Source organism: Microcebus murinus, chromosome 24, assembly GCF_040939455.1.
Source record: "Microcebus murinus isolate Inina chromosome 24, M.murinus_Inina_mat1.0, whole genome shotgun sequence".
Classification (NCBI taxonomy): Eukaryota; Metazoa; Chordata; class Mammalia; order Primates; family Cheirogaleidae; genus Microcebus; species Microcebus murinus.
In genome coordinates this window covers 28,938,069-28,963,746 of record NC_134127.1, presented here as the reverse complement: position 1 = coordinate 28,963,746, position 25,678 = coordinate 28,938,069, and the positions used below count along the sequence as shown (strand labels likewise).

At 39.8% G+C, this 25,678-nt stretch overlaps 1 protein-coding gene across 2 annotated transcripts in view; it reads right to left on the bottom strand.

Annotated features, from left to right (window-relative positions):
• Positions 1-25,678, bottom strand: part of CSMD1 (CUB and Sushi multiple domains 1) — a 1,569,742-nt gene that overhangs the window by 421,182 nt on the left and 1,122,882 nt on the right. For both annotated transcript variants that reach the window (XM_020282735.2, XM_075997279.1), the window contains exon 8: positions 17,623-17,710. In XM_020282735.2, coding sequence (XP_020138324.2) covers positions 17,623-17,710 — 88 coding nt within the window. The remainder of the gene's footprint in view (positions 1-17,622; positions 17,711-25,678) is intronic.

Below are 25,678 nucleotides of genomic sequence, written 5' to 3'. Positions count from 1 at the left end.
GCTGCTACAATGTTCTGCAGTCAAAACAATATAAAACATTAAGCAATTCATTCAATATTATTGACATAGGTAACCCTGTGATTTAGCAAAGGTTACAAAATTTTAAAAAACCTGGCTTGAGGTATCTGTTCTTCCCATTTCACAGCTAAACAGACATATGAACCTTAACTTGTCACCTTTAAAATAGGGAAAATGGCAAAGGTGACCTCACTGAGTGTTGTGGTTTCCATAAGAAGATTTATGGGAAAGAGTTTTGTGCCCTGAAAAGAAAACAAAGGTGGATGTCATTCTTCGTGAATAAATATCTTAAAAGCACAAGAACTGAGAAAGTCCAGGTTAAGAAAATGTCTCCGTAAAGAATCTATGTTACTATCACGGACATTAATTATACTTAAAAGAAGGCCAGTGGCATTATATTTTAGAAATACTTCTTACAGGAAAAGAATCATTTGTTTTAGAAAAAAAGCAATCCATCCAGCCTAGAGTTAGTTGAAAAATTGCTTTGGCTCCAGAGTTGCATCTGCAAACACGAAGCCTTAGGGTTGTAAACATTAACAGAACGCCGTCATAGGATGACATTTGGACAGGTGCATAAAGAAGTATTGGGGCATACATCAAGTTTGAACACACCCAATTACTTCTTCTAAGCCTGGCAGCTGACATTAAGTTGAGGATTGTGTTATTTTACTATCTGACGAGAGGAAACTACCCATGAATTTCTTATTTCAAATAACCAAGAGGCCAATGTTGACGAAACAGGAAGTGAAAGAGGGAGGCTTTGAAGGAAAAAGATGCACAGTCATCAACATGGATGGATGAAGTAAATAGTGGAGAAAAGAGGGGAAATAAACAGATGCTTTCCTTTCTTGCTTATTGAAAAACATCCACATCTACAATATTGGACTGAACACTATTCAAGTCATATCATACCAGCTTCTCCCAGAATATCTATATAACACTTTCTCCCTGGGGAGTGTCACCCATGTCCACGAATATTATCAGAGTCAAACAAATTTGGGAAGTTCTAGGTTAAACAAAATTAAACATCTTTCCTTTCCAAAGGGACTTTTCAGCTTAATGTAATTTAATGGGCAAAACTTATTTTACCTATTTAAAGGAATGTAAAATATGTGCATTGTTCCAGATTTGCCCATCTAGGAAGCACTTTTTGCACCTAGAATCCTGGACAACTGGAGTTCTGTGGACCCAATTTTGAGAAACACTGCATCAAAAGTAAAATAATATGTATATTCTTGAATGTGAAGGGTATAAAAACCAACACTCAGACATAATTCCCACTGTTATTCTCTGTCATAAGTTAAGGCAGCTATAATTTATAAAGATATCCCTCCTTAATTTCTGCTCACTGATCTTTGTTTAAACCTCAGAGCCACATGAAATAAATGAGATAAATGCAAGAATTTTGTTGTGAAAACCATAATTGTATCCTTGTGTTCTCTATTGCAGGCACCAAACTGCAGTTCTTTCTATGTATGTATATTTCAATTATCCATGATCTTCATAATTCTTTTTGATATTTGTAATTGAGAAGATACTGTGGCTCCTACTCTATTCTAAGTACCAAAGAGGCCAAAGCAGATTATACAGACAAAGCCCTGGTCTCAGGGAGATAACATTATAGTTAACTACAACAACAAACCCAACAATCAAATCAAATATAACAAAAATGAGAGGATATCATAAGTGCTATGAAGGAAATAAACAAAATGATATGATTGCTGATGAGGTAGGGAGAGTTGGAATTTGAGAGAATGTCACCATTCTTATGATCCTCTTAACTGAAGTGTTAATATCTAGAATAGCATTCCAGAAGTTGTCAAACAAAGAGAAAGGGAAGTGGGATTATTGCTTCCACTTGGCAATCACATATTTCACTGCAGCCACATGCAACTCATCAGTTATGGGGTGCAGTCTGCTTCGGCACAACTTCTGCTTCTTACATACATTTTCCCCATGCATCCAAACAATATTCCTTTAGGTATTATTAGTGAAGTATATTCTGTTTTGAGGGAAAAAACCCAATCAATAAACATAAACCACCAAAGTTCAGTCAACAAAAGCAAAAAAATAAATTAAAAAAAAGAAAAGAAAGATAAATGAGCTGGCATCAAACTAAAAATCTCATACACCATAAAGGAAACCTAACAGAAAGAAGAGATAACCTACAGAATGGGAAAAAATATTTGTCAACTATGCATCTGATAAGACGTTACTATCTAAATACTTAAAGAACTCAAACAACTAAAAGCAAAAAAAACCCAAATAGCCCAGATAAAAACTGGGCAAAGGACCTGATAGACATCTCTCAAAAGAGGACAAAAAATGGCTAATGGTATATGAGCAGGTGCTCAGCATCATGAGTCATCAGGGAAATGCAAATTAAAGCCAGGATGAAAAATGTCACCTCGCACATGGTAAGATAGCTGTCATCAACAAGACAAAAGCTAGCAAGTGTTGGTGAAGATGTGGAGAAACAGGACACTGTTGGTGGAAATGAAAATTAGTAAAGCTTTTATGAAAAACGTACAGGGGCTCCTCAAAAAATTAAAAAGAGAACTACTATATAACTCAGCAATTTCTCTTCTGAGTATGTATCTGAAGGAAATGAAATTAGCCTGTCAAAGAGATGTCTGCATCCCATGGTCACTGCAGCATTACTCACAACAGCCAGGATATGGAATCAACCCACGTGTCCACTATGTGGATAAAGAAAATGAATGAAGAAAATGTGGCAGACACTCACGATGGGATACTATCCAGCCTTAAAAATGAAGGAAACGAAGAAAATGCAACAACTGGTCGAATCTGGAGGACATTATGCAAAGTAAATTAAGCCAATCACAGAAAGACAAATACTGCATGATCTTAATTATAGATGGAATCTAAAAACATATGACATATGACCTGTAGGAGCAGAGTATAGAAGGGTGATTACCAGGGGATGGAGGGAGGAGGGGCGTGGAGAAGATGTTGGCCAAAGGACATGAACTTCAGTTAAAAGGAATAAGTTCAGGAGATCTATGGTGACTATGGTTAATAACACAAAATCACTTAGAGAGATGTTAAATGTCGTCACCACACACACAAATCTTAAGTCTGTAGGGTAATGAATATCTTAATTAGCTTGTTTTAGCCCTTGCACAATCCATAGTTCAAAACATCATGGATACCATAAATATATACAATTTTTGTCAATTTAAAATAAAAGAAACTTAACAGCATTGCTCTAGGACTAACAGATCTAATTTTTGGCAATATAATGTATGTTTATCATCCAAAATATGGAAAAATATGGCCAGCAATGTTCTTGGGAAAACAAGAAAGTGTCTAATACAAGGACCATGTTTGACTAACTTATTTCAGGTATGTTTGAAAGAATTCAATAGTGCTACATAAAAGGTGGACATAAAAATATGTAGCAATACAGAAAAAAGAGATGATATGAAATTGTATGTTCCCCAGATGACACTGGTATCCATATCTACATGTACATCTATAGATCAGGAAAAATAGGCACAAAACTATTTTTGAGTGGTAATATCACTACTGTGTTTCCCCGAAAATAAGACAGGGTCTTATATTTATTTTTCCTCAGGAAGACACCCTAGGGCTGATTTTCAAGGGATGTGTTATTTTTTTTAAGTACAGTACAACAATCTACATTAATTCAAATATAGTTAAGTTGTCTTCTTCTGGAACATCATCCTAACTCTCTAAACCCTGAATTCCATCCTGAATTTCTTGCGACTCTATTTCCTTTAGAACCACTGGCCCCAATCTCTCATGTCGAGCGACAGAGCTCTCATGGGGCAGATGAGAAGGGCTGCTCCTCTTCTTTACCGCTCCACAACGAAATGCATGGGTTGTGCAGATGCGCTGCGTAGCCACGCCATCACTAGGGCTTATTTTTGGGGTAGGGCTTCTATTGCGCAAATGCTTAGAAATCCTTCCAGGGCTTATTTTATGGGTAGGTCTTATTTTCTGGGAAACACGGTATAAGTAAACTTTTGTTTCTACATTCGAATAATTGTATTTCTTCCAGTTTCATTACTTTATAATTTAATTAAAAAAAAACAACTTTTCAGTTGCCACTAGTAGACTGTCCCTCCATTCTCACTCATTGAGAACGGCTGCACACACTTTCTGAGACACTAGCACAGTTCTCACTCATCTCAGACTGTCATCAAACACTCAGAAAGTCCATTCCAGCACAGAGATGAGGACCCGACCTAACGCTTTACGATCATCATCTGGTATCACAATCTAGTCCAGAAGTCTCTGCTTGGGGCATTCACCTTCAGTACATTTAGAGGACAATATAGAACTCATTCCTTAATTACTGTCATAAAACCCTCTCGCAAATGATCGGAAATAGCCATCGATAAAATATTGGGGCTTCACTACTTTCAAGGCTTTAAAATTATTAACAAGAGCATCCTCTCTGTGTGATTGCAGGCTACGGGCAGAGCCAAGGAGGGAAAACTCGCTCCCAGCAGCAGAGCTGAGTAGTCTCTGCACTGCAATGAATCAAGATGAGGCTGAAGCTAAATACGACCCAGATTCCAATCTATTAATTCAGCCTTTTGCTTTGGCTCTATCTAGCACATGGATCGGTTCTGTTTAGAAGTCTTGTATGCTTTCAACTTCAAATATACAATAAACTACGTTTTCACTGATTTATGATCACTGTGTCAGACGTAAGATATATTAGATATAACATTAGATCATCTAATTTGGTTCTCTGAAAAGCAGTCAGAAGAAAATTCCAGGGGAAAAAAAGCTCTTAGTGCTTGTCCATTGGCAGGTAAATTTGGAACACCTTAGATTAATTATGTTGTACAATTGAGACAACTGCTAGTAGTTTGCAACTGTAGGAAACAGCAGAGAACTGATTCTGTATAAGATCAAGATATATCACACATTGAAAATAAATACCCAAATGACAAAAATCCAATTTAAACAGCTAAAGCAAGTTTTCTTCTTTTAAATAGAATACAATAGAAGAAATACATTTTCACTTCTTCACTGCTTAGCACTTCTGAAAAGCTGATGACTTGACTCTTGATTTCTAAGGACATTTCATTCATCACCACCTAATTTGCTTTACCTGCTAACAATATGAACAGTCTAGCTGTGAACAGACTATTTATGAATACACTTGACCTAGAGAGTGGGTATTTGTGGATTTATTCAACATTGGTACTATCACTATCTTTGGGGAAAAAAACAATCTGAAGTGACTCAAAGATTAAGAGTCCAGGACAGGATGAGGGTTGGTTTAGCTGTGATGTCCAGCAGCTCTACCAGAGATGACATTAATCTCCCCGGCCGCCCAGATGGAGGGATCCGACCCCTCTTTCTGAACTCACACTGCTCAGCATCCACTGAGCCTACTGAAGCAGCCGGCAGACAGACTGACAGACACGGAAACACAGATCTTGCCCTTGCATTGACAGATCCAGTTCAACACCACGCTGGAATAGTCACAGACACAAAAGGAATAGATCTTATTTTTAGGCACCAAAGGCAGGCACTTAACCTTTTGCATCTTGAAATACAGTAGATTATATTTTTTTCAGCCTCAAGCAACAGAAAAAACTAAAAAACTTGAGGAAAACTTTCCTTTAGCACAGAGTTCAAGACAGGATTTACCGTATTTGTCCTTGCCCAGGGCAGACAGGCGGCATGGGGAAGTGGCATCCGCTAGCACGCTTTATCAGCGATTTAGAAACTTCACCTAACTGAGCAAGGGACGCTGCAGGATGACGTGCGAAGTGTCGAAGAATGTGTGCCCGTATGCATGTGTGCACATGTGTGCCCATGTGTGTGTGCACATGCAACACATGTGTGCACGCGTGCATGCACGTGCCATTATACACACCCCTCTTTTTCTTTTCCTTGTATTTTATTTACACTGACTGCCTCGGTCCTGGCATAGTACGTGTTAACATCACAGGCTTCCAAGTTTACTGGGGCGGTCCGTGAGCAGGTTACGAGACAGCTCTGAAGGAGATGTGATGGTGCATTCGCCCCCACTCCTCGTCCCCCACTGTAAGGAATGGAAACAAAACACGGCACACGGGACTCTGAGTGGAGCCCAGAGAAGGACAGGCTTGCGAGCAGGATTGGAAGCAAGGCAGCGGGAGCCCGTGCAAAGCCAACACCTGGTCTTCCCACCACACGAGGAACCAAGAACCACGCTGGGGTGAGAGGACAGAGGACGGGGGACTCCTCTGAGCTGGGTGTGGGTGACCAGGGGATGCAGGGCCTGTTGCTATTTCCCAGCTCTGGCCTCAGGGCAGCGCCTCGCAGCGTGGACCCCGCCGAGCAGGGAGGAGGCCGGGAAGCCCTGACTGGGAAGGCCCAGCCCTGAGCCCACACTGGGGGGGGGGCTACCTCCCTAAACACGGTGCTGTCTGCTGAGTGAAGGCCACGGCCACAGGGCTCTTGCTCAACCAGGAGGAGGGCGTGCCCCGGGCAGATGCATGGGGAGGTTTCCGTGGACAGCAGAGGGATACGGGTGGGGGGAGGGGGGAGACAGACTCTGTCCTGCACGAGGCCAGTGTACCCTCTCCCCAGTCCTGGCCTTCCGCGTCCGGGACATGGAGAAGGGAGGCCAGCCACTGCCTTCAACTGTGACTGACTCAGAAATCCCTGATTGTAGCTCTTCCAAGGGTGAATAAATAAAATTTTCTGACATAGACAATATGGGGATCTGGCAAAAGAAATTACTGTGTTTCCCTGAAAATAAGACAGGGTCATATATTTATTTTTCCTCAAGAAAACACCCTAGGGCTGATTTTCAGGGGGTGTGTGTGTGTGTGTGTGTGTGTGTGTGTGTGTGTGTTTTAAGTACAGGACAACTATCTACATTTATTTAAATACAGTTAATTCTTCTTCTGGAACATCATCATAACTCTCCAAATCCCGAATTCCATCCTGAATTTCTTGTGACTCGATTTCCTTTAGAACCATTGGCCCCAAGCTCTCATGTGGACCAAGAGAACTCTCATGGGGCGGATGAGAAGGGCTGGTCATCTTCTTTACCGCCCTGCAACGAAATGCATGGGTTGTGCAGATGCGCTGCGTAGCCAACTCCATCACCAGGGCTTATTTTTGGGGTAGGGCTTCTATTGCACAAATACTTATAAATCCTTCTAGGGCTTATTTTTCGGGTAAGTCTTATTTTTGGGGAAACATGGTAGGTGCCAATCACAGTTCAGATAAATTCACATTTATCTACGGACCTGTGATTCAATGTCATAAACACATTTTAGTTTACTTTGCAAATAACATTGCTATTCTCATCTGGCACAGGTCTCCCTTCCAGCTCTGCCACCCGCCTCTGTCTCCCTCTCTTCCTCTCTTCGTCTTCTGTTTTTCTCTCTCTCTTTCTTACTTTTTTTTTTCCTCATTAAAAATTGTTTTCCCCCATACATAGAATTAGTTATATAGGTAGTTCCTGTAGGAAGGTGCTAAAACTGACAACTCTATTATTAATAGAACAAGGCTGAAGGTATTTTTTTTCCAACTTTAGAATAAGAGACATGACGTTTGATCTGAGACAGAGAAAAGAAAACCTGCCAGGAGCATCTCTGATGTTCTTTGACATCTTTAGAACGTTTATATTCAAGTCCCAACCCTATGAACAAAATATCCCCCATGCCTTAAACACTCAGTAAATGCAAGTTGAGCAAACTAATTAAGGAAAGTCCTTTTCCTGTGGTTTTATATCCGTCAATCTGTAGGTAAAGCAGGAATGAGGAATAGTGGTAGCGACCAAACCCAACTCCTGTTGCTCTCCTATTAATGAGCTAGCAGAGGTGAGGGGTACTGCATCAGACAGCTCTTGGGCAATGTGTTAAATAAATATAAACTTCTATGGGAATACCATGTTTCCCCAAAATGAAGACCTACCCATAAAATAATCCCTAGCAGGATTTCTAAGCATTTGTGCAATAGAAGCCCCACCCCAAAAATAAGACCTAGAGATGGGCGTAGCTATGCAACATATCTGCACAATCCATGCATTTCCTTGTGGAGCGGTAAAGAATATGAGCAACCTTTCTCATCTGTCCCATGAGAGCTCTATGGCTCTACATGAGAGATTGGGGCCAATGGTTCTAAAGGAAATATAGAGTTGCAAGAAATTCAGGATGGAATTCAGAGTTTGGAGAGTGATGATGATGTTCCAGAAGAAAATGACTTAACTATATTTGAGTAAATGTAGATTGCTGTACTGTACTTAAAAAAAAATAACACATCCCCTGAAAATAAGCCCTAGAGTTTCTTCTTGAGGAAAAATAAACATAAGACCCTGTCTTATTTTTGGGGAAACACGGTATTAAAATGAAAACAACTGATTTTGCATTTGGTATAAAGGTAAGAAAAAGTTATGATCAGAAACCGAAATTTGGGTTGGCCCTTGAAAGATCCACAGAAGTTATTTATTTATTTTTCCCCAAAATGAGTATGTGTGTCCTGGATCAAAAACTCACCATAGCAAAACCCTGTTGGTTTCAAAGTAGGTGGTTTGTTTGGGTAAATGCAAATAACTTGGTTTTCCTAGAACAGAATTTCCCAGTTATTTATTCCAAAGGAGACTGCACCATGTCTCCCACTTGGAAGGTCTGCACCTGCGTTCCTCCTCAAAAGACATGTGGCTTTGGTTCTCATCCTTTCCCTCAACTTCTGTTCCTGTCTCTCACTTTGAGGCACAAACCTTAGTTCATTTACTGTTCCACGCCAGGTTTAGTTTGAGAAATATTCACCTACAGCCCAGAAGCACACAAGGCTGGGAGGCTGGGAGAAGCCCCCAGCCAGGGAAGGTGGGCATGGAAGGCTTTGGGTTTATTCACATTGAAATCTCTCAGCCTCTGGCTCTGTGCCCTGAGCTGCTAACATCCCTGTAACTGGTATCTGTGGGATGGATGGGCAGGACAAGCCAGGAGGCAGGAGCAGGAGTTCAGATCATCCCCGAAATGCCTGAAAAGCCATCAAACTGGAAGGCTTTAGGGAGCAAAATCCCAACAGAGCCTCAGGGCAGAATCCCACTGGGCAGGCAGGGAGCTCATGCATCAATTCAATCATTCATCTCCATTCCAAAATAGCTTCCATCTAACAGTAGCTCTGCGTTTTGCTCTTTGAGGTATCTCCATGTTACTTTCCACAGGGATTGCACTAGTTTGCAGCCTCATGGGCAGCCACTGGGTATGGGCAGGTGGGAGGAGGGAGGAAGGGATGGGTATATTCACACCTAAAGAGTGCGGTGCGCACCGTCTGGGGGATGGACACGCTTGAAGCTCTGACTCAGGTGGGGCAAAGGCAATATATGTAACGCAAACATTTGCACCCCCATAATATGCTGAAGTAAAAAAACAAACAAACAGTTTCTAATAGATCACCGCGTTGATCCTCCCATAAGTGAGGCCCTGAACCATGCAGAAAGGAGCCCGGACACTTTGCCAGACGCTATCCAAGAAGGGTGCCTGTCAGGGACATGGCCCTAACCAATGGAACCGAGAGGGCTGCAAAGACCGTCTGTGAACAGCTGGGCACTCTCGAGGAGAGAGACGTCATCACACCCTCCGCCTTGCTCAGCATTCCAGAAAACGCCGTCACCAAAGAGACAGATGTGGCTGTTACTGCCGTGGCCATCGGAAAATGCCTTTTATTACCCTTCTGATTTTCACACGAAGTGTGTCATTTCTGGGTCATGTTTTTTTTTTCTTTTTATAGCAACAATTACATATAGGCTCATCTCCTCAAGCCTTAAGGCAATTCAGCACCGCTGCAAATGCATCCGAGAGGAGACGGACCACTCCAGCCTTGGGAAAGAAAGGGAACTCTACTTCATGTGACTTTTAGATGCTGTGCGTTAGCAAGAGCACGAGGACAGCGATCCTCAACGGCGGCCCACGGGTGAGAGCTCGAGCACCGGGGCCTTCCCAAAGGTGCGTCCGGTGCCCGCAGTGGCGTCACACCGTGACCCGCTCTCAGAGCGTGACATGGACAAGAGGTGCCCATTCTACTGCGAGGAAACGTAATTTAAATCTTCCGAAGCCTGTTATATTGTGGGGGCCGCCGTTCACTAAAACAGGACTTGGCTGTTCAGAGCAGAAAAATTAAACCCTCAGCTTCGCCGCCTAGCGGATCACGCAGAGCCCGGGCGTTTCCCGCACTGCAAGCCACGCGGCTCGGGGAGGGGCGGGCGGGAGAGGGGTCTCGGTGCAGCAGGAACCGGGAGAATGAAGGCTGGGGAAGGAACTTTCCCTGCAAGCCAGACCTCCCCACTCTGTGTCCCTTCGTGAGATGGAGGCAGAGGCTCCTCTCTCCTCCCTGACGACTGTGGGTGCCCGAGGACGGCAGCCCCTGAGCCTTTCTTCCACTTGGGATTAGGAAGCCACGAGGACCTTCCGAACTGTCGGGCCAGGAAGTGTTTTGCAGACCATTCCCTCTGCTCTGCAGCTGGAGGGAGAACACAGCAGGTGCTGCAGGACGAGAGGAAACGGGCAGAGGCCCCGCAGCCCGGGCCACCCCCGGCTCACGCCTCAATCGTGCACCTGCAGGACTCCTTAGCAACAGGCACCGGCTTGCTCTGTCTCACAGACGGGGCACCTGGTAGTGATGGCTGGACGACCTCTCGGATGTTCTTAACGCCACCAAATGGAACCTCGGAAAGTGACTAAGACGCTATATTTTATGTTGTGTGTATTTCACCAGAATCAAAATTTAGAACCAAAAAACCATAATGCCCAGGCCATATTCCTGACCAATGAAACCAGAATCCTTGGGCTAAGGGAGTGTGCCTGACGCACAGTCAAGAGCTCCCAGGAAAACGGGAGCAGCTCACACCAACTCTCTCCTTCCCACCCTTCCCTCAGCGCATAGGAACATAGAGGGAGACAGAACAAACTATCTGAGATGCTGAAGAGTTTTTGCAGGAACTGAGGAAGTTAGGGAGCAGGAGAACAGCCCCCAGATAAATGCATGGATTCATTATTTCATGTTCATTCCTTTAATACGGTTCCGGAAGCTGGCAGCTCATTTGCTACCTCTTGAGGTGCTCCCTTGAGTTGCCTTCACCCCAGAGGCTTTCTGAGCCCTAAATACAGCCGTGGGGTTTTGGCAGAATCTCATTCTAAAATAGATTTTGGTGAAAAGCATGACTAAGAGCCACGGAGCCTTATACCTCTAATGTACTGCAGAAATCATCCCATCTGATGTTTCAACCCTTTCTTTTACAGAGGAGGAAGCAGGACTCAGAGGAAGAACCGAGTTACCCAGGCCACTGTCAGGAGCATCAACACTCAGAGCCCCTGACGGCCGTCTCTGGCGTTCCTGGTGGAGCAGGCTAATTATTCATCAGCTCTCTTTTGCATCTTGAAGCTAAGAAATGAATGGATGCTTAAATAACAATCACCTGTCTTCCCAGAAAACTATTTAAATGGATATTTTATTTTAAAGGAAAACATTATTTTTTCTGTTGAAGACATTTTGAAGGCTGTGTAGGAGACGAGGAGAATACCCCACAGGCCCCACTTGGATTCTTCTTGGAAGCAGGTTCAGCCAGACACGCGAGATCTGGAACATTCGCAGGGTGCCCTCTTCGAAGGGGCAGACGGAAAGAGAACTATTGGTTGTGGTATTTCTTTGAGTAGTCCTTAAAAACACAGTTGAGGTTCTTTGAAAGAGCAGTAACCACTGCAAATATTCTTCCTCCACTAGCTCAGTCCTCATGACTGCAAATCTCTAGGAAGCTGCACGCCTGCCTGGGGTGAAGGCCACGGAAACACGTTATGCCCCTCAATTTTTTTTTTTTCAAATTGTAAAAACACTCTGGACCACGTCAGGGGACTCTGGTGTTGCGGACTCAAGTGCAGAATTCCAAGAAGGGTCTGTAAGCACTGACGACCTGCTCGCTTCACGTGGCGGACGCAGACTGAACGCCCGTCCACAAGGCATCTCCTCCTTGCCCTGTTTCCCTCAAAGCGCAACTGAGCAGCAAAGAAATCATTTACAGAAACAAACGCTGGGCAGAGAACTGAGATAATGCTGGAGTTTCAAAAAATATAATATGGTTCTTTGACTTCCACTTAGGAACACTGAGTGCAAACCAATTATGTCAAGCAGGGGATAATTTTCCAACAAGAAACCGAGCTTGCATATTTTTAAAAATCCCCTGCTCCTTCCATTATAGTTTCCAAATTTTGTTTAACAAAACCTCAAATGCGGACTTGATTCTAACTTTAAAAATGCCTCTTTATTATATTAGTAATCTGACTTGTTAATTGATGAGAAAAAGTAGGCTGAACAATCCAATGATCTTATAGTAATAACAACACTTATAATTTCTTGTTATTAAAATAAGCAACAACGTACATCAATGATCTAGCCAATAGAGGGGGCTCAGGGCCTAAGACAGTGCATGAAAGTAAAGAAATACTAGCTGTCATCTCGGGGAATAATTGTGTTCCTGAAAATTTACCAATTTATCCCATCGACATTCATCATTGCCCTACAATATGTACATGTAAATACATTCCACATGTAAAGCAAAATGAAATGATTTAACTAATAACAACTGAGTGCTCCCCGGGAGGTGGATGCCAGGCCAGGCAGTAGAAACGTGCTGATGAATAAAACAAAGTTCTGTACTTCATGGGACTAACACTCTTGTGGGGGAGAGAGGATAAATAAATGTGCACCACATTTATTAAAATAAAAGTGCCGATATACACACACACCTACTCTCCTATGGCGGTCCGTGGTGGGAAGTTGGAGGGAAGGTCAGAGGGAGAGAGGACGCGGGGAGGAAAGGTCCACTCCGCACAGCACGGCGGGGGGGGGGGTATCGCCAGACAGCGGATGAGGTGAAGGCTTGAGTCACGACAGGGGCTTATTATCCACGCTCAGTGTACAACAACCTATCTCAGCATCGTGGAGAGGACAGAAGAGAGCAAGGAATCACGGCAAAAATCACAGAATCACAGAAATAGAGATGTGAAGATTCAGGTGTGTGCACCTGCTCCAACTTCATGAGTATAACTGAATTTTCCATTATAGCAAATTACAAAAAAAAAAAAAGGACACCAAGAAAAAGAATCAAAGCCACCCGAAGCAGGTGGACGTACGGGAGGGCAATGATCAGAGTCCCCGGGTGTGTCTCTAAAGACGACGTTCTCACACAGGCACCCTTGGACACCACAGAGAATAAAGCCTGTGGTGGCTCATAGTGCACCTGTGTGTCCCTCATTCCTTCATGATTTAAAAGATAATTTAATAATGGAACTTAATAAAATGCAATTCTTGAGGAAACGAAGACCAGATTTATTCCCTGGTTTACACGCTGTCTGTAAGTGTAATTATTTTCATTTTCATGCAACGAGAGGCAGAAACTCTGTTGTCACCGAAATTGACCTATGGTGGAGAAATAATAAACCCATTGCAGCTACACTGTAATAACTATAAATAAAATTAGCAATGCATTACAAGAAAGGAGGATCACAAAATGTGGAAATTAGAAATGAGAAGCGGTTTACCCAGATAGTTGGGCTGTGGATTTGTTTCTACTTCCCACTGATTATACAATTTTTCCTTTATTTACTTCAGTTTCTCCTTCCGTTTGATGATTATGAATTCCATTTGACACCCCTTAATCTTATAAAACATGTGTAGAAAATACAACGAAAGACACATAACATGTTGGGAGGTAAAAAGTGCTAAGACAGAAGAACAGAAGTCACTACCATGAAGAGGAACATGTGCGTATCGATGACACAAATTAACTATTTAGTTTTTAAGTCATGTCTATCACTCCTCCATTACCCAAATTCACTTCTGAGCAGAGGTCATGTGTTTTTTTTTTAAAAAAAGAAAAATTGCTAGTCGGTTCTCTGACCAGCAGTGGTTAACTTAATTGGTTCGGCAGAGCACTAATGCAGCTATGATCATGCAACCCTAGGGACAGGCTTGTTAGAGTTGATTTAATCCAGTTCAACAGGAAAAGAATCTGCCACATGTTGAGCTCCGTCATGGAAAACAAAACAAATAAGTCCTCTTTCCTTTCCTCCAGAACCTCATGATTCAGCAAGGTGATAGGGACATAAATCTGTGTTAGCACACACAGGTGCCGGGACGAGTTGAAGAGTTGGGATGGAATGCACCGGGAGGGAAGAGACCCTTGCTCCGCAGCAGAAGCAGCTGTGTGGGTGGGAGGGCCGAGGTGGACTAAGACACAGGCATGGCTCGCTTAACCACAGGGATGATGCTTGAGAAGCACTGCTTAGGCAATTTCGGGGCTGTGCAAACATCACTCACACCTAGATGGTGCAGCCTACGCATAGCTGTGCTAAGGACATGTCACTGTGCTAAGGACATCTAAGGGTCACATGGCATCTCCACTTGGCTGCAGCCCACCAGCCTGCACATAAACATGCGTGGCTTCTGCTGTCCCATGTTCTAAGAACTGTCCCTTGTTCTAAAGGCAATATATGTAACCTAAACATTTGTACCCCTGTAATATGCAAGAAATTTAAAAAAAAAAGGAAAAAAAATAATTTGAGCTGTGACATCACTACTGATTCAAAGGATGATAAGGGAATATTGTGAATAAATTTATGCCAATACATTTGACAACTGAGATGAAATTTAAAAATCCCTTGAAAGGTACATACTATCAGAGCACACTCAAGTGAAAACAGGCAACCTATTGTACATAAGCCCGTAAGTAGAAAAGAAGTTGAATTTGTATCTTAAAAACCTTCTCATAAAAAAATTCTAATTCCAGATGGCTTCACTGGTGAATTATTCAAAACAACTTAGAAAGAAATATTACCAATTATACACAAACTCTCTTAGTATATTCCAGAAGAGAGAACATTTTCCAATCAATTTTATGAGACCATTATTACTCTGATAGCAAAACCAATGTCTTTACAAGAAAAGTCTATAGCCCAACATTGCTCATGAACATATCTGCAAAAAATCTAAACAGAATTTTAATAAGTCAAATCCAACAGTATATAAAAAGGATAATATATCTTAACCAAATTAATTTTATCCTAGAATGCAATTGATTTTTAAAACTGAAAAATAAATTAATTATATTAACAAACTAAACATATAAGTAGACAAACAAATGATCATCCCACTAAGTGTAAAAGAAACAACTTTTGAAAAAATTCAATGCTCATTTCTGACTTAAACCAAAAAAGCAAAACAAAACAAAAACCCCACAACTCTCAACAAATTATAAATAGATGCATACTTCCTCAACCTGATAAAAGGCATCTATGAAAAACCTACATGTAATCTCATACTTAAGATGAGAGTCAGAATGCTTTCCACCTAAGCTCAGGAATAAGAAAGGGGTGTCTCACTATTTCTATTCAGTCTTGTAAAATAGTTTCTAGCCAGTGAATATAAACAAGAAAAACAAATAAGAGATATTCAGCTAGGAAAGCAAAATTAAAACTCTGTTTGCTGATGACAATATCATCTAGGGAGAAATTCCTATGAAACCTACCAAAACCTACTAGAACTAGCTTATCACGGTTATGTATATATTTGTATACACACATACACACCCTCCAGAGATGATAAAAATAGTTTGCATTTGTATTTAATAGAAAATGTAATCTTGCAAATAATTTTACCAGATGTTATATTAATTGATTGCCATTGCCACAAACTCAGAGACATGTAAACCACATAAAGACAGTGAAAGATAGTCTCTTCTGAGATAAGGTTCTACAATCCATCCTTGACTGGCCACATGTCTACACAGGCTGGCTTCCCTCCAACCCCCACCCCAGCCGGATCAACATAACCCTTACAGTTAAACCTCCTCATAAGAAATTAGGCTAGGAATGAAGTACCAGCATATTCACCTAGAAGACTATAAATTTTTCATTATTGCCCTTGTGCAAAATAGATACTGGCCCCAGATGTGCATAACTTCTCTGTTAACTTTTGAAGTTTAAGCATTTTCCCTAGCTGTCTTCATCATGGGATGCAATGTGAAGAATTCGGTATTGTCAAATATAATTTAATTTGCTATGTTTTACAATGGAGCTCTACAACCTAGACCAAAGAAGTTTCTAGATTCCTGGGAAGCATTCCAGGGATTACAATATTGGATGGATAGAAGCCCTCAAAAATAAAGTGCTTTTTGGCATATGTGCATTGAGTTCTATCATGCCAGGCACTACTTCAGTCACTGAAAAATCAGAGATAAATAAGATACCAGCTCCACCCTGGGGAAGCCTAATTCAGGCGGGAAAATGAACATGCAAGCACCTCGTGATGACTCATTGCCGTCAACTCTAAAACCTGTGTGCAATGAAGGGCTGCACACAGGTTCTTTGGAAAGGAAGCATGAGGAACACTGTCTCCTCAATGAGGGACACAAATGAGGTGACTTTAATTCAAGGAAGGAAAACATAGGATGGAAAGCCCTTGGAAGGATGTATAATTTTATCTATTTTATTTTGTTTTCAAAAGAGATAAAATTCTTGAATGTCTGCAAATGACAGATATTTTCTATGATAACAGAAAGCCAGCATATTTCTCTGTTAGCTCCTTTTTCTTGACTGATTCCTGGTTGAGGTGTTAGTAGCTGATACAGCCATGCAGCAAACTCAAGGGCTTGCTAACGACTGTTTACCAATGACTCTTTCTCTAGAGAACTTTTTCCAGCCACAGGAAGGGAAGAAAGCCAATGGTTGACAGGCAGGATGGCAGGTACCAAGGTGGGCCTGTGTGTAGGTACAATTTCTATCCCAGGGTGCCCCGTGGGATTGAACTAAAGTTAGTCTCCCATTAGAATCAGCTCCCTGCTTAGCATTCTAGAGGACCCCATCCCACTTTTACTTTTCTCCAATTTTTAGTTTACTTTAATGGCCTTAATTTTCTGCATCTATCTCTTTTGTTTCTATCAAAAATGGTGAGATTTTCAGGAGGAAAAACACATTTCCTGCTTCCCTTTACTCTTTGATTTTACAGCTATTCCTAATACTAGTATCCATCTTGTAAGGTGGAAAATTTTAGGAATTGAAAGAAACGTAAAAGTCCAAAGTGACAGGATAATTATAATCACTATAGCATTCATGATGTAGCAACTAGAAAAGTCTCTGGTTCCTCATAATCCTAGTAATAATATTCACAACATTTTCTTAATAAACTGCATTGGTTGCTACTAACCTGCATTATTTTTTAAAGTTTATTTAATAAAATAATTATGAGCTTATGATTAAGTATTTTGCCCCCCTATTTTTCACACATTAAAAACATTAGAATATGAAATAGTAACAGATGAAAAAAAGGAAAACATCCTGAAGACCAATTTTGACAATATACTTTTAGAGTTAAATTTATATTATTGGCTCACATAGTGACAGGTTTCAACTCCAGAGTATTTCTCAGAGTATGTTTTAGAGTTCTACAGTTAATATAGCCGTATAGCAATTGAGAAGTTGTACCTTTACATCAAAAGGACAAAAGACAAACAAAAATGGCAGGCTGAAATTATATATGTGTTAAAAAAAAAAGAAAACAAACAAACAAACAAAAATCTTTCCCAACCACTCCTTCATCTCCTACCTGAAGTCAGAGCCTGCTCTTCTACCATTTTCTGGAATCCCAGGATCTGGACACATGTCGGATACTAGCGCAACGCCTCCTTGGCTCACTGTAATAGAGAGAAATATCATTAAAGTCTTGTGCAGCTATTGAGGAAATAACCAAAGAAGACATTTATTCTAGGCATATTTAGTTCTTTAGTGACCATGAACTAACATGCAATTTCTTTAAGAAGTAAGACAGCTTAGGTACCAATCAAATTTTTTTTTTTTCCCAGAGAAAGGATGACAACATTCTTTGGTTTGAATTCTACTATATTACGTGTTTCTTTCCAGAAACTTATTCAACAGAGGGCTTATTACCCAATCTCCAGTTTAATGAAATGTGAGGGAAACTGAATAAGAGTTCTTCTTGGAAATGCTACTACTGTGTGTTAAAAAAGAACATCTCTCTTTTACTCTGAACATTTCTGCAACTAGATTTTGGACACTGAACTGTTGGCACCATCTTGCTATATATAGTCCAAAGACGGAGGCAACAGCATGGGTGGAATAGAAGAGATATATCAAGAACTTGGAATTTCCATATCATTATTGAGACAGGAAATTGACCATTTCAGGAATCTGTCTTAATTCCGAACATCCAGTTGACCGACTCATGTATTTACCATAGTTTAAACCATTTGAATAAGTGATTCTATTATCTGCAGTTGAAAACTGTACATACAAATAGACATGTTCTCACACATCTTTTAAGTGACTCCATAAGAAGGAAAAAAATGTCTAGGCAGATGTTGAATTCCTAAAATATTTTATTAAAACTATGTGTAAAAACAATAGTAATTACAGCAAAATTTTTTCATTTTTCATTGCTGAATTAGTATAAAATAGGGTATGGATATAAACCTTCAATAAATAAAAATCCTATTAGAATATATTAAGTGATTTCATTCTTAGTAAATACTCACCATTCCAAATGGGTTAACCTATATTTTTTATAGATTTTTATTTATTTTTTAATCAAGTTTTTGATAACATATAAAAATTATTTTGCTGTATAGTGTGAGAATTATATTGAACATCAACATTTTATTTTCTAAATATTTAATGTTCTCATTGTCATTTCAAAATAATCTAGCAAGCTGGGCAGTGACATCAGTAGATACTAGGAGATAAAGCACCAGACCCTCATTTCTCCATGGAAATACCAGATAAACAACTATCACCAGACTAAAATAATTCTACAGGAGCTCTGGGAACCGGTCAAAGATCTACAGCAATCACACAAATGCCCAGTGAAGAAAATACCACATTCAAATTAGTAGGGCATTTCATGGGGTTTTTACTCTTTCGTGTCTTGCACTTTACCTGTTGTGGCACAGTGCAGTTGAGAGGAAGTGGCCTAATTACCAGTTTCCTTTCAAGGAAAAGAGAAGCAGAGAAAAACTGTTTGACAACATTCTAGTTTCTCTGTGGGCTGCCTGAGGGACTGACTTCTGTCTTTCCTGATTTGGAGCTCAGATGGGGAATGGTGGCACAGTTTGGATCTCCAACTGGAAGCTATGGGAATCAGCGGTCTGTGCCACTGTGAAGAAAATTGCAGCAGTACTGCAGACCCATGGATACCTATGGGTCACAGATTACAGGCAGAAGAATACAATGAAACATCTAAGGCCCCAAGAATAAGCTGAGTTGAGGCTTATTGGAATTTAAGATATTCCAAAACACTTGGAAAAAACAAGCAAACAATGACAAGAAACTTAGAAGTGCACACACAAACCCACACTGGACACATATCCAGAAAAGACTGAGACTTTAAGTCTTTACCCCAGGTTGCTCTCAAGAGTGAGAGGCTCACTAATTAGTGAACATCTTCCACTTTATTCTGCAAAGACTGCAAGAGATGGTTGATTTTTTAAAAATGCCTAATTTTTTTTTAACAAAGATCACAAGCATACAAAGAAATGGGGAAACAGGGCTCATTCAAAGGGACAAAATAAATCTCTAGAAACAGTCTTTGAAGAAACAAAGGCATTAACCTTACTAGACAACAAATTTGAAACAACTATTCAAATATGAATTTGAAGAAATAATGGCTAAATATTTCTCAAATTTGAGAAAAGACATAGATATACAAATCCAAGGAGTTCAATGAACTCCAAGTATGATAAACCAAAAGAGATCCACAATGAGATACATTCTAATCAAACTGTTAACAGTCAACGAAAAATAGAGAATCTTGAAAGCAGAAAGAGAAAATCAACTTGTCACAGACAAGGGAACCCTAATAAGATTATCATCAGATTTCTCAGCAGAAACCTTGAAGGTTAGAATGCAGTGGCATGGCATATTTAAGTTGTGAAAGAAAAGAATGTCAACTGAGGCTGTTATATCCAGCAAAACTGGTCCTGCAAAACAAGGGAGACATTAAGATTTTCCCAGAACAACAACAAAGTTAAGGAGTTTATTATCAGTATAATGCCCTAAAAGAAATGCAAAATGGAGTACTTCAAGTTGAAATGAAAGGACACTAGACAGTAACTTGAAGTCATATAAAAAGAAAATTTCTTCATTAAAGGTAAACACATCAAAAACTATGAAAAGGAATACTATAGTAATTTTCGCTTACAACTTAACTTTTTCTTTTCCACAGTATTTAAAGAAAAATGGATAAAAATAATTATAAATCTATGCCAACAAGTACATGGTATATAAACATGTAATTTCTGACATCAATATCTTAAAGTAGGGGGGCAGACTTGTCAGGAGTAGAGTTATTGCATATGACTGAAGTTAATTTAGTATTAACTTAAGATATTGTGATAATTATAGAATATAATATGTAATCTCCATGGTAACTTCAAAGAAAGTATCTATAGAATAAGCACTAAGGACATGAGAAGAGAATAGCAATATGTCACTACAAAAGAAAATCAATTAAACATGAGAAAAATAGTGATGGAGGAAATAAGGGATTAAAAAAACTGTAAGACATTAAATAATCAAATAAGAAAATAGTAAAATGGTTAAGTATTCCCTTATAGGTAATTACTTTAAATATAAATGGAATAATCCCTGTTACAGACTAAATTATGTCCCTCCCCCTAAAAATGAATATGTTGAAATCCTGACCACCAGTACACCTTGGAACGTGACTGTCATTGCAGATAGGTTATTTGAAGAATTAAGTGATATTGTAGTCAAAAGGGTGGGCCCTGATCCAGTATGACTAGTGACCTTATGAGAAGAGAAGATTAGGACAATGAAACACAGATGCAAGACCGCAGGAAGAAGAGTCATCAACAAGTCGAGGAGAGAGGCCTCAGAAGAAACCAACCTTGCCAATACCTTGATCTCAGACTTCTAGCCTCAGATCTGTGTTGAGGTCAGTTTCTGCTGTTTAAGCCATCCGGCCTGTGGTGTGGCGCAATGTTATGGCAGCCCTAGTAAACCATTACACTCCCAAACCAAAAGGCATAGATTGGCAGAATGAATTAAATAACATATAAATAAGTTAACAGGATCCAGCTATGTGTTGACCACAAGGGACTCACTTTAGATCCATGGACACATAGAGCTTAAGAATGAAGACTAGTCAAATTAACAAGCCAAGAAGCAGAATGGCGGCTGCAGGGGCTGGGGTTAAGAAGGAATATGGAGTTATTGTTTAAAGGGTACAATATTTCAGCTGAGAATGACAAAAATTTTCCAGAGATGGATAATGCTGATGGATGCACAACAATGTGAATATATTTAATGCCACAGAACTGTACACTTAAAAATGGTTAAAATTAGTAAATATGATGTTTTATATATCTCTTTTCTCTATATATGCATTTTATATATACATATTATACACACACACACAGATATACACACACATAAATTTCCACTGCTGTGATATAGCTCTACTACTTTTTTCTCTAATCCAGCGGTTTTCATAGTCTGCATTATGTACTAAGGTAAACTTTCCAATCAGTAAGCAGTGGTCAGCTACTAACTCTCTAAAATTTATCTCCTAGATATATCTAGTTTTAATAATTTCAAACTCTAAGGCAGAATGTTACTTCAGCAATGTTTTTCTTTCTGTCATCACCAGCTGGATGTGTCCAATATTCCCTCGAGCAAAACAGTTATTGCTGCGGCAGATTAACGCAGTCCATCAAGGTGAGTGGCTCTCCCTGTTCTTTTGCCCAAGTAGTAAACTCTAGCGAGGTTCTAATTCCCTACTCTGAGGTACCCAAACTGGTCAAAACACAACACCATGGCTTAACAAAAGGGCCACTTGTATTTCTCTCGTCTATTTTTTCTTACATGGAAAAAGGTATGAGAGAAACTGTATGTACCCATCTGAGCCAAAGCAAAACATTCTGGGTCTTTCTCAGGATAACGCCAGAGTCACTTCCTTATTAAAGAAAGGGTATTCAGTTAGGATTCGGTGCGAGCAGAGAATGAATCAGAAAGCCTGAATGGATGGCAGATAGTGGAAGACTTCAAAAATGTGATGAGAGATCAAACGTAAAATATGGGCAATTTTCTGGAACAGAGATGGGTGTTTAATGTGTTCGGGTGACGGAGGAAGGAAGCACGGCAACAAACAGGGTAGGCATGAGCAAACAATAAGCTCCATGAATCCCAACGACCTCTTCTAGCTGCAGCACGTGTAATTAATTTCTCTGAAAACTGAAGCTTTCACATTGCAAAGAGTCGTGGAGATCAATCTACTTCAAATGGAATCCCCAGTGCCTCCGGGAAACATTTTCAAAAGAGAGGAATTAGTGGGCTTCATATCACTTAAACCCAAATTTTGTTGAATTATGCCTTTTGAAAGCTCACAGTACACATGCCATGGATATTAATAAATATATGAAGTTTAAGTCAAAACCCTGTGGTTAAAAATCAAAACTGAAAATATTCAAGAGAGGAGTTCATTACACATCATTGACTAATACTGGGGCGAGATGTAAAATTATGCAAGTGGATGATCGCATACAAATTAGAGACTTTATAAAAGACTTTGAATTTTACTTAAAAAGTATAAAGTATATATTTAAAGGGCTCCTTTCTTTCTTTCTTTCTTTCTTTCTTTCTTTCTTTCTTTCTTTCTTTCTTTCTTTCTTTCTTTCTTTCTTTCTTTCTTTCTTTCTTTCTTTCTTTCTTTCTTTCTTCAGAGTATTTTTTCCCCAGCATATTGTGGGGGTACAAACGTTAAGGTTACGTATATTGCCCTTGCCCGCCTCCCCCCTCGAGCCTCAAGCGTGTCCAACCCCCAGTTGGTTCGCATCATATTCATTATGTATGTATATGCCCATCCCCTCCCCCCACTATCTGCCCAAAACCCGATAAATGTTATTCCTGTATGTCCACTTAGGTGTTGATCAGTTAATACCAATTTGCTGATGAGTACATGTGGTGCTTGTTTTTCTATTCTTGGGATACTTCACTTAATATAATGGGTTCTAGTTCTAGCCAGGAAAATACAAGAGGTGCTATATCACCGTTGTTTCTTATAGCTGAATAGTACTCCATGGCATACATATACCACATTTTATTAATCCACTCATGTATTGATGGACACTTTGGTTGTTTCCACATCTTTTCAATTGTGAATTGTGCTGCTATAAACATTCAAATGCAGGTGCCTTTTTCATAGAATGACTTTTGTTTCTTTGGGTAGATGCCCAGTAATGAGATTGCTGGATCAAATGGTAGATTGACTTGCATCACTTTAAGGTAACTCCATATTGCTTTCCAAAATAGCTATCTCCATATTGCTTTTCAAAGCACATTGCTTCACAATACCTCATTAGATCCCCAGAAGACCAGTGCCTAGGTGGGGTGGCAAAGGATTCTGTTTCTCCATCCAATTACCCAGGTCTTTGAGGACAAGTGTTAGGAATGTCAGTTAAAACTCAACCTGAATTTATTGTAGCAAACTATACCGCTAGACCAGGTGCTACAGTGAAGGAAGTGAGGATACAAAAGAAGTATCTTACAATTACTCCTAAGGAGATTAGAGACAAATAAATTAGTGGAGATAAGATTTATACTAGCAAAATAATCAGAAATAATTACAGATAAAGTGCTAAGAATAAGGATGATGATGTAAGATTAAATATAACATTTGCTAGAAGCTCCAGGTATCATTTACACATTTTTAAATTTAACCCATATAATTACTTGGTAAATTGTTGCTGTTGGTATTAAACCCATTTTACAGAAAAGGAAACTGAGGCTGTGGTTTTGACCTGGTTAACTTAAAATCCAAGTTCCTTTCCCTACACTTGCTGCAATGACCTAATGAGACATTATATGTTAAAGAGCTTCATAATCTAAAAGTGAGGCATTTGATTAATAAAAAAAAATAAATTCTTAAGAAGCACATTTCTTTTATAAAATGTGTTCAATAAAAAAAGGACACAGAACATCCAAAAGGGGAGGGAGTAAAAAGGTGTTTTCGTTTATATTCTCAACCAGCATACACATGGAAAGCCATATGATTTGAACCATGAGACTTTAGTTCACACCATCTGGTAGCAATTTTCTTTCAGTAAAAAAGGGGGAAAAAAGATTCAAAGCCTTTTCCACAGAAGACATTATCCACTTTTAGAGAACTAGAGCAATGAATTGGCTTGAATGTTAAATCTCTGTGTAAGTTGTCATTCTGAGTTAAATCTTGGTGTATTTTGGAATAAGCGATCAAAAATAAGACCATTTAAATAAATTTGCCCCTTTTTAGTGAAACGGCTCTTGTAGTTATTATTGCGTATTTTCGTCGGCAACGCTTACTTCTTTAAAGACCTACAGCCATGTTTTGGCTGGATCAATTTTGAGATGAATTATAACCATTTAAACCTTGGGGGAGGTGACATATGTTTTTAGTTGCATAACAATCAGCACTGTTGTTATACAGAACACATTCCGTTTGAAATTTCTTACTAGCAATATCCTCTCTCTGTGGATGACCTTTTCCATGAGTGACAACCCACTTCGGGTTCGTGCCCGGGGGTGTTGCAGACTTCAGACTTTCCTGCTTCACTCGGTTTGAAATAAGTCAACGCTGACATTTTTTCCTTCGACGTTTAATAGACTCAGTATTTCCTCAATGGGATGAAAAACAACATCTACTTTTTAGCGTGTTTCCCCTTTTTGATTCTCAAGAGGTTTCTATCTCATCAAGAATGAAACTTGCTTATATCACCCTCCCTTCCTCAAAAATTGATAAGTTGATTAGATGATGATTTCTATGTTAATATTTTGCTCTTAATATTATTTATTTTTTTTTATTTCAGCATATTATGGGGGTACAGATTTTAAGGTTTCAATAAATGCCCTTCCACCCCCCCCTTTTCTGTAGGTGTAGCGGGGATATCTTCACCTAGAGCATTGCATGGGACATTTTTATGTCCATAACCATAAGTTTTGGCACTTTTCTCTGTTTTTATGGAATATTTGTACAGTCTCTAGCAGTGGTTGGTTTTTATCCTGCAATAGTAAGCAAATGTTTACAAGCTCTATATAAATAGGACAAATAAGAATTGTAGAAAACTGGATGATAAATTCTTATTATCAGAGCAACATGGGAGGGTTTTTTTTTGTTTTGTTTTTTTCTTGTTAGACTTATTTTATTTATACTCTTTAAAATGCCTCTTTTGGGCCGGGCATGGTGGCTTATGCTTGTAATCCTAGCACTTTGGGAGGCCGGGTGGGAGGATCATTTGAGCCCAGGAGTTTGAGGTTGCAGTGAGCTATGCTGACGCCACTGCACTGTAGCCCGGGCAACAGAGCAAGACCCTGTATTTAAAAAAAAATAATAAAAAATAAAAAATCTCTCTTTTGGGGATAGAGAGCCCTGGGAAGAAGTCATCATTACTCAGATTTTAAAAATATTTTAGTGCTGAGTTCTTTTTTTTTTTTTTTTTTTTTTTTTTTTTGAGACAGAGTCTCGCTTTGTTGCCCAGGCTAGAGTGAGTGCCGTGGCGTCAGCCTAGCTCACAGCAACCTCAAACTCCTGGGCTCCAGTGATCCTTCTGCCTCAGCCTCCCGGGTAGCTGGGACTACAGGCATGCGCCACCATG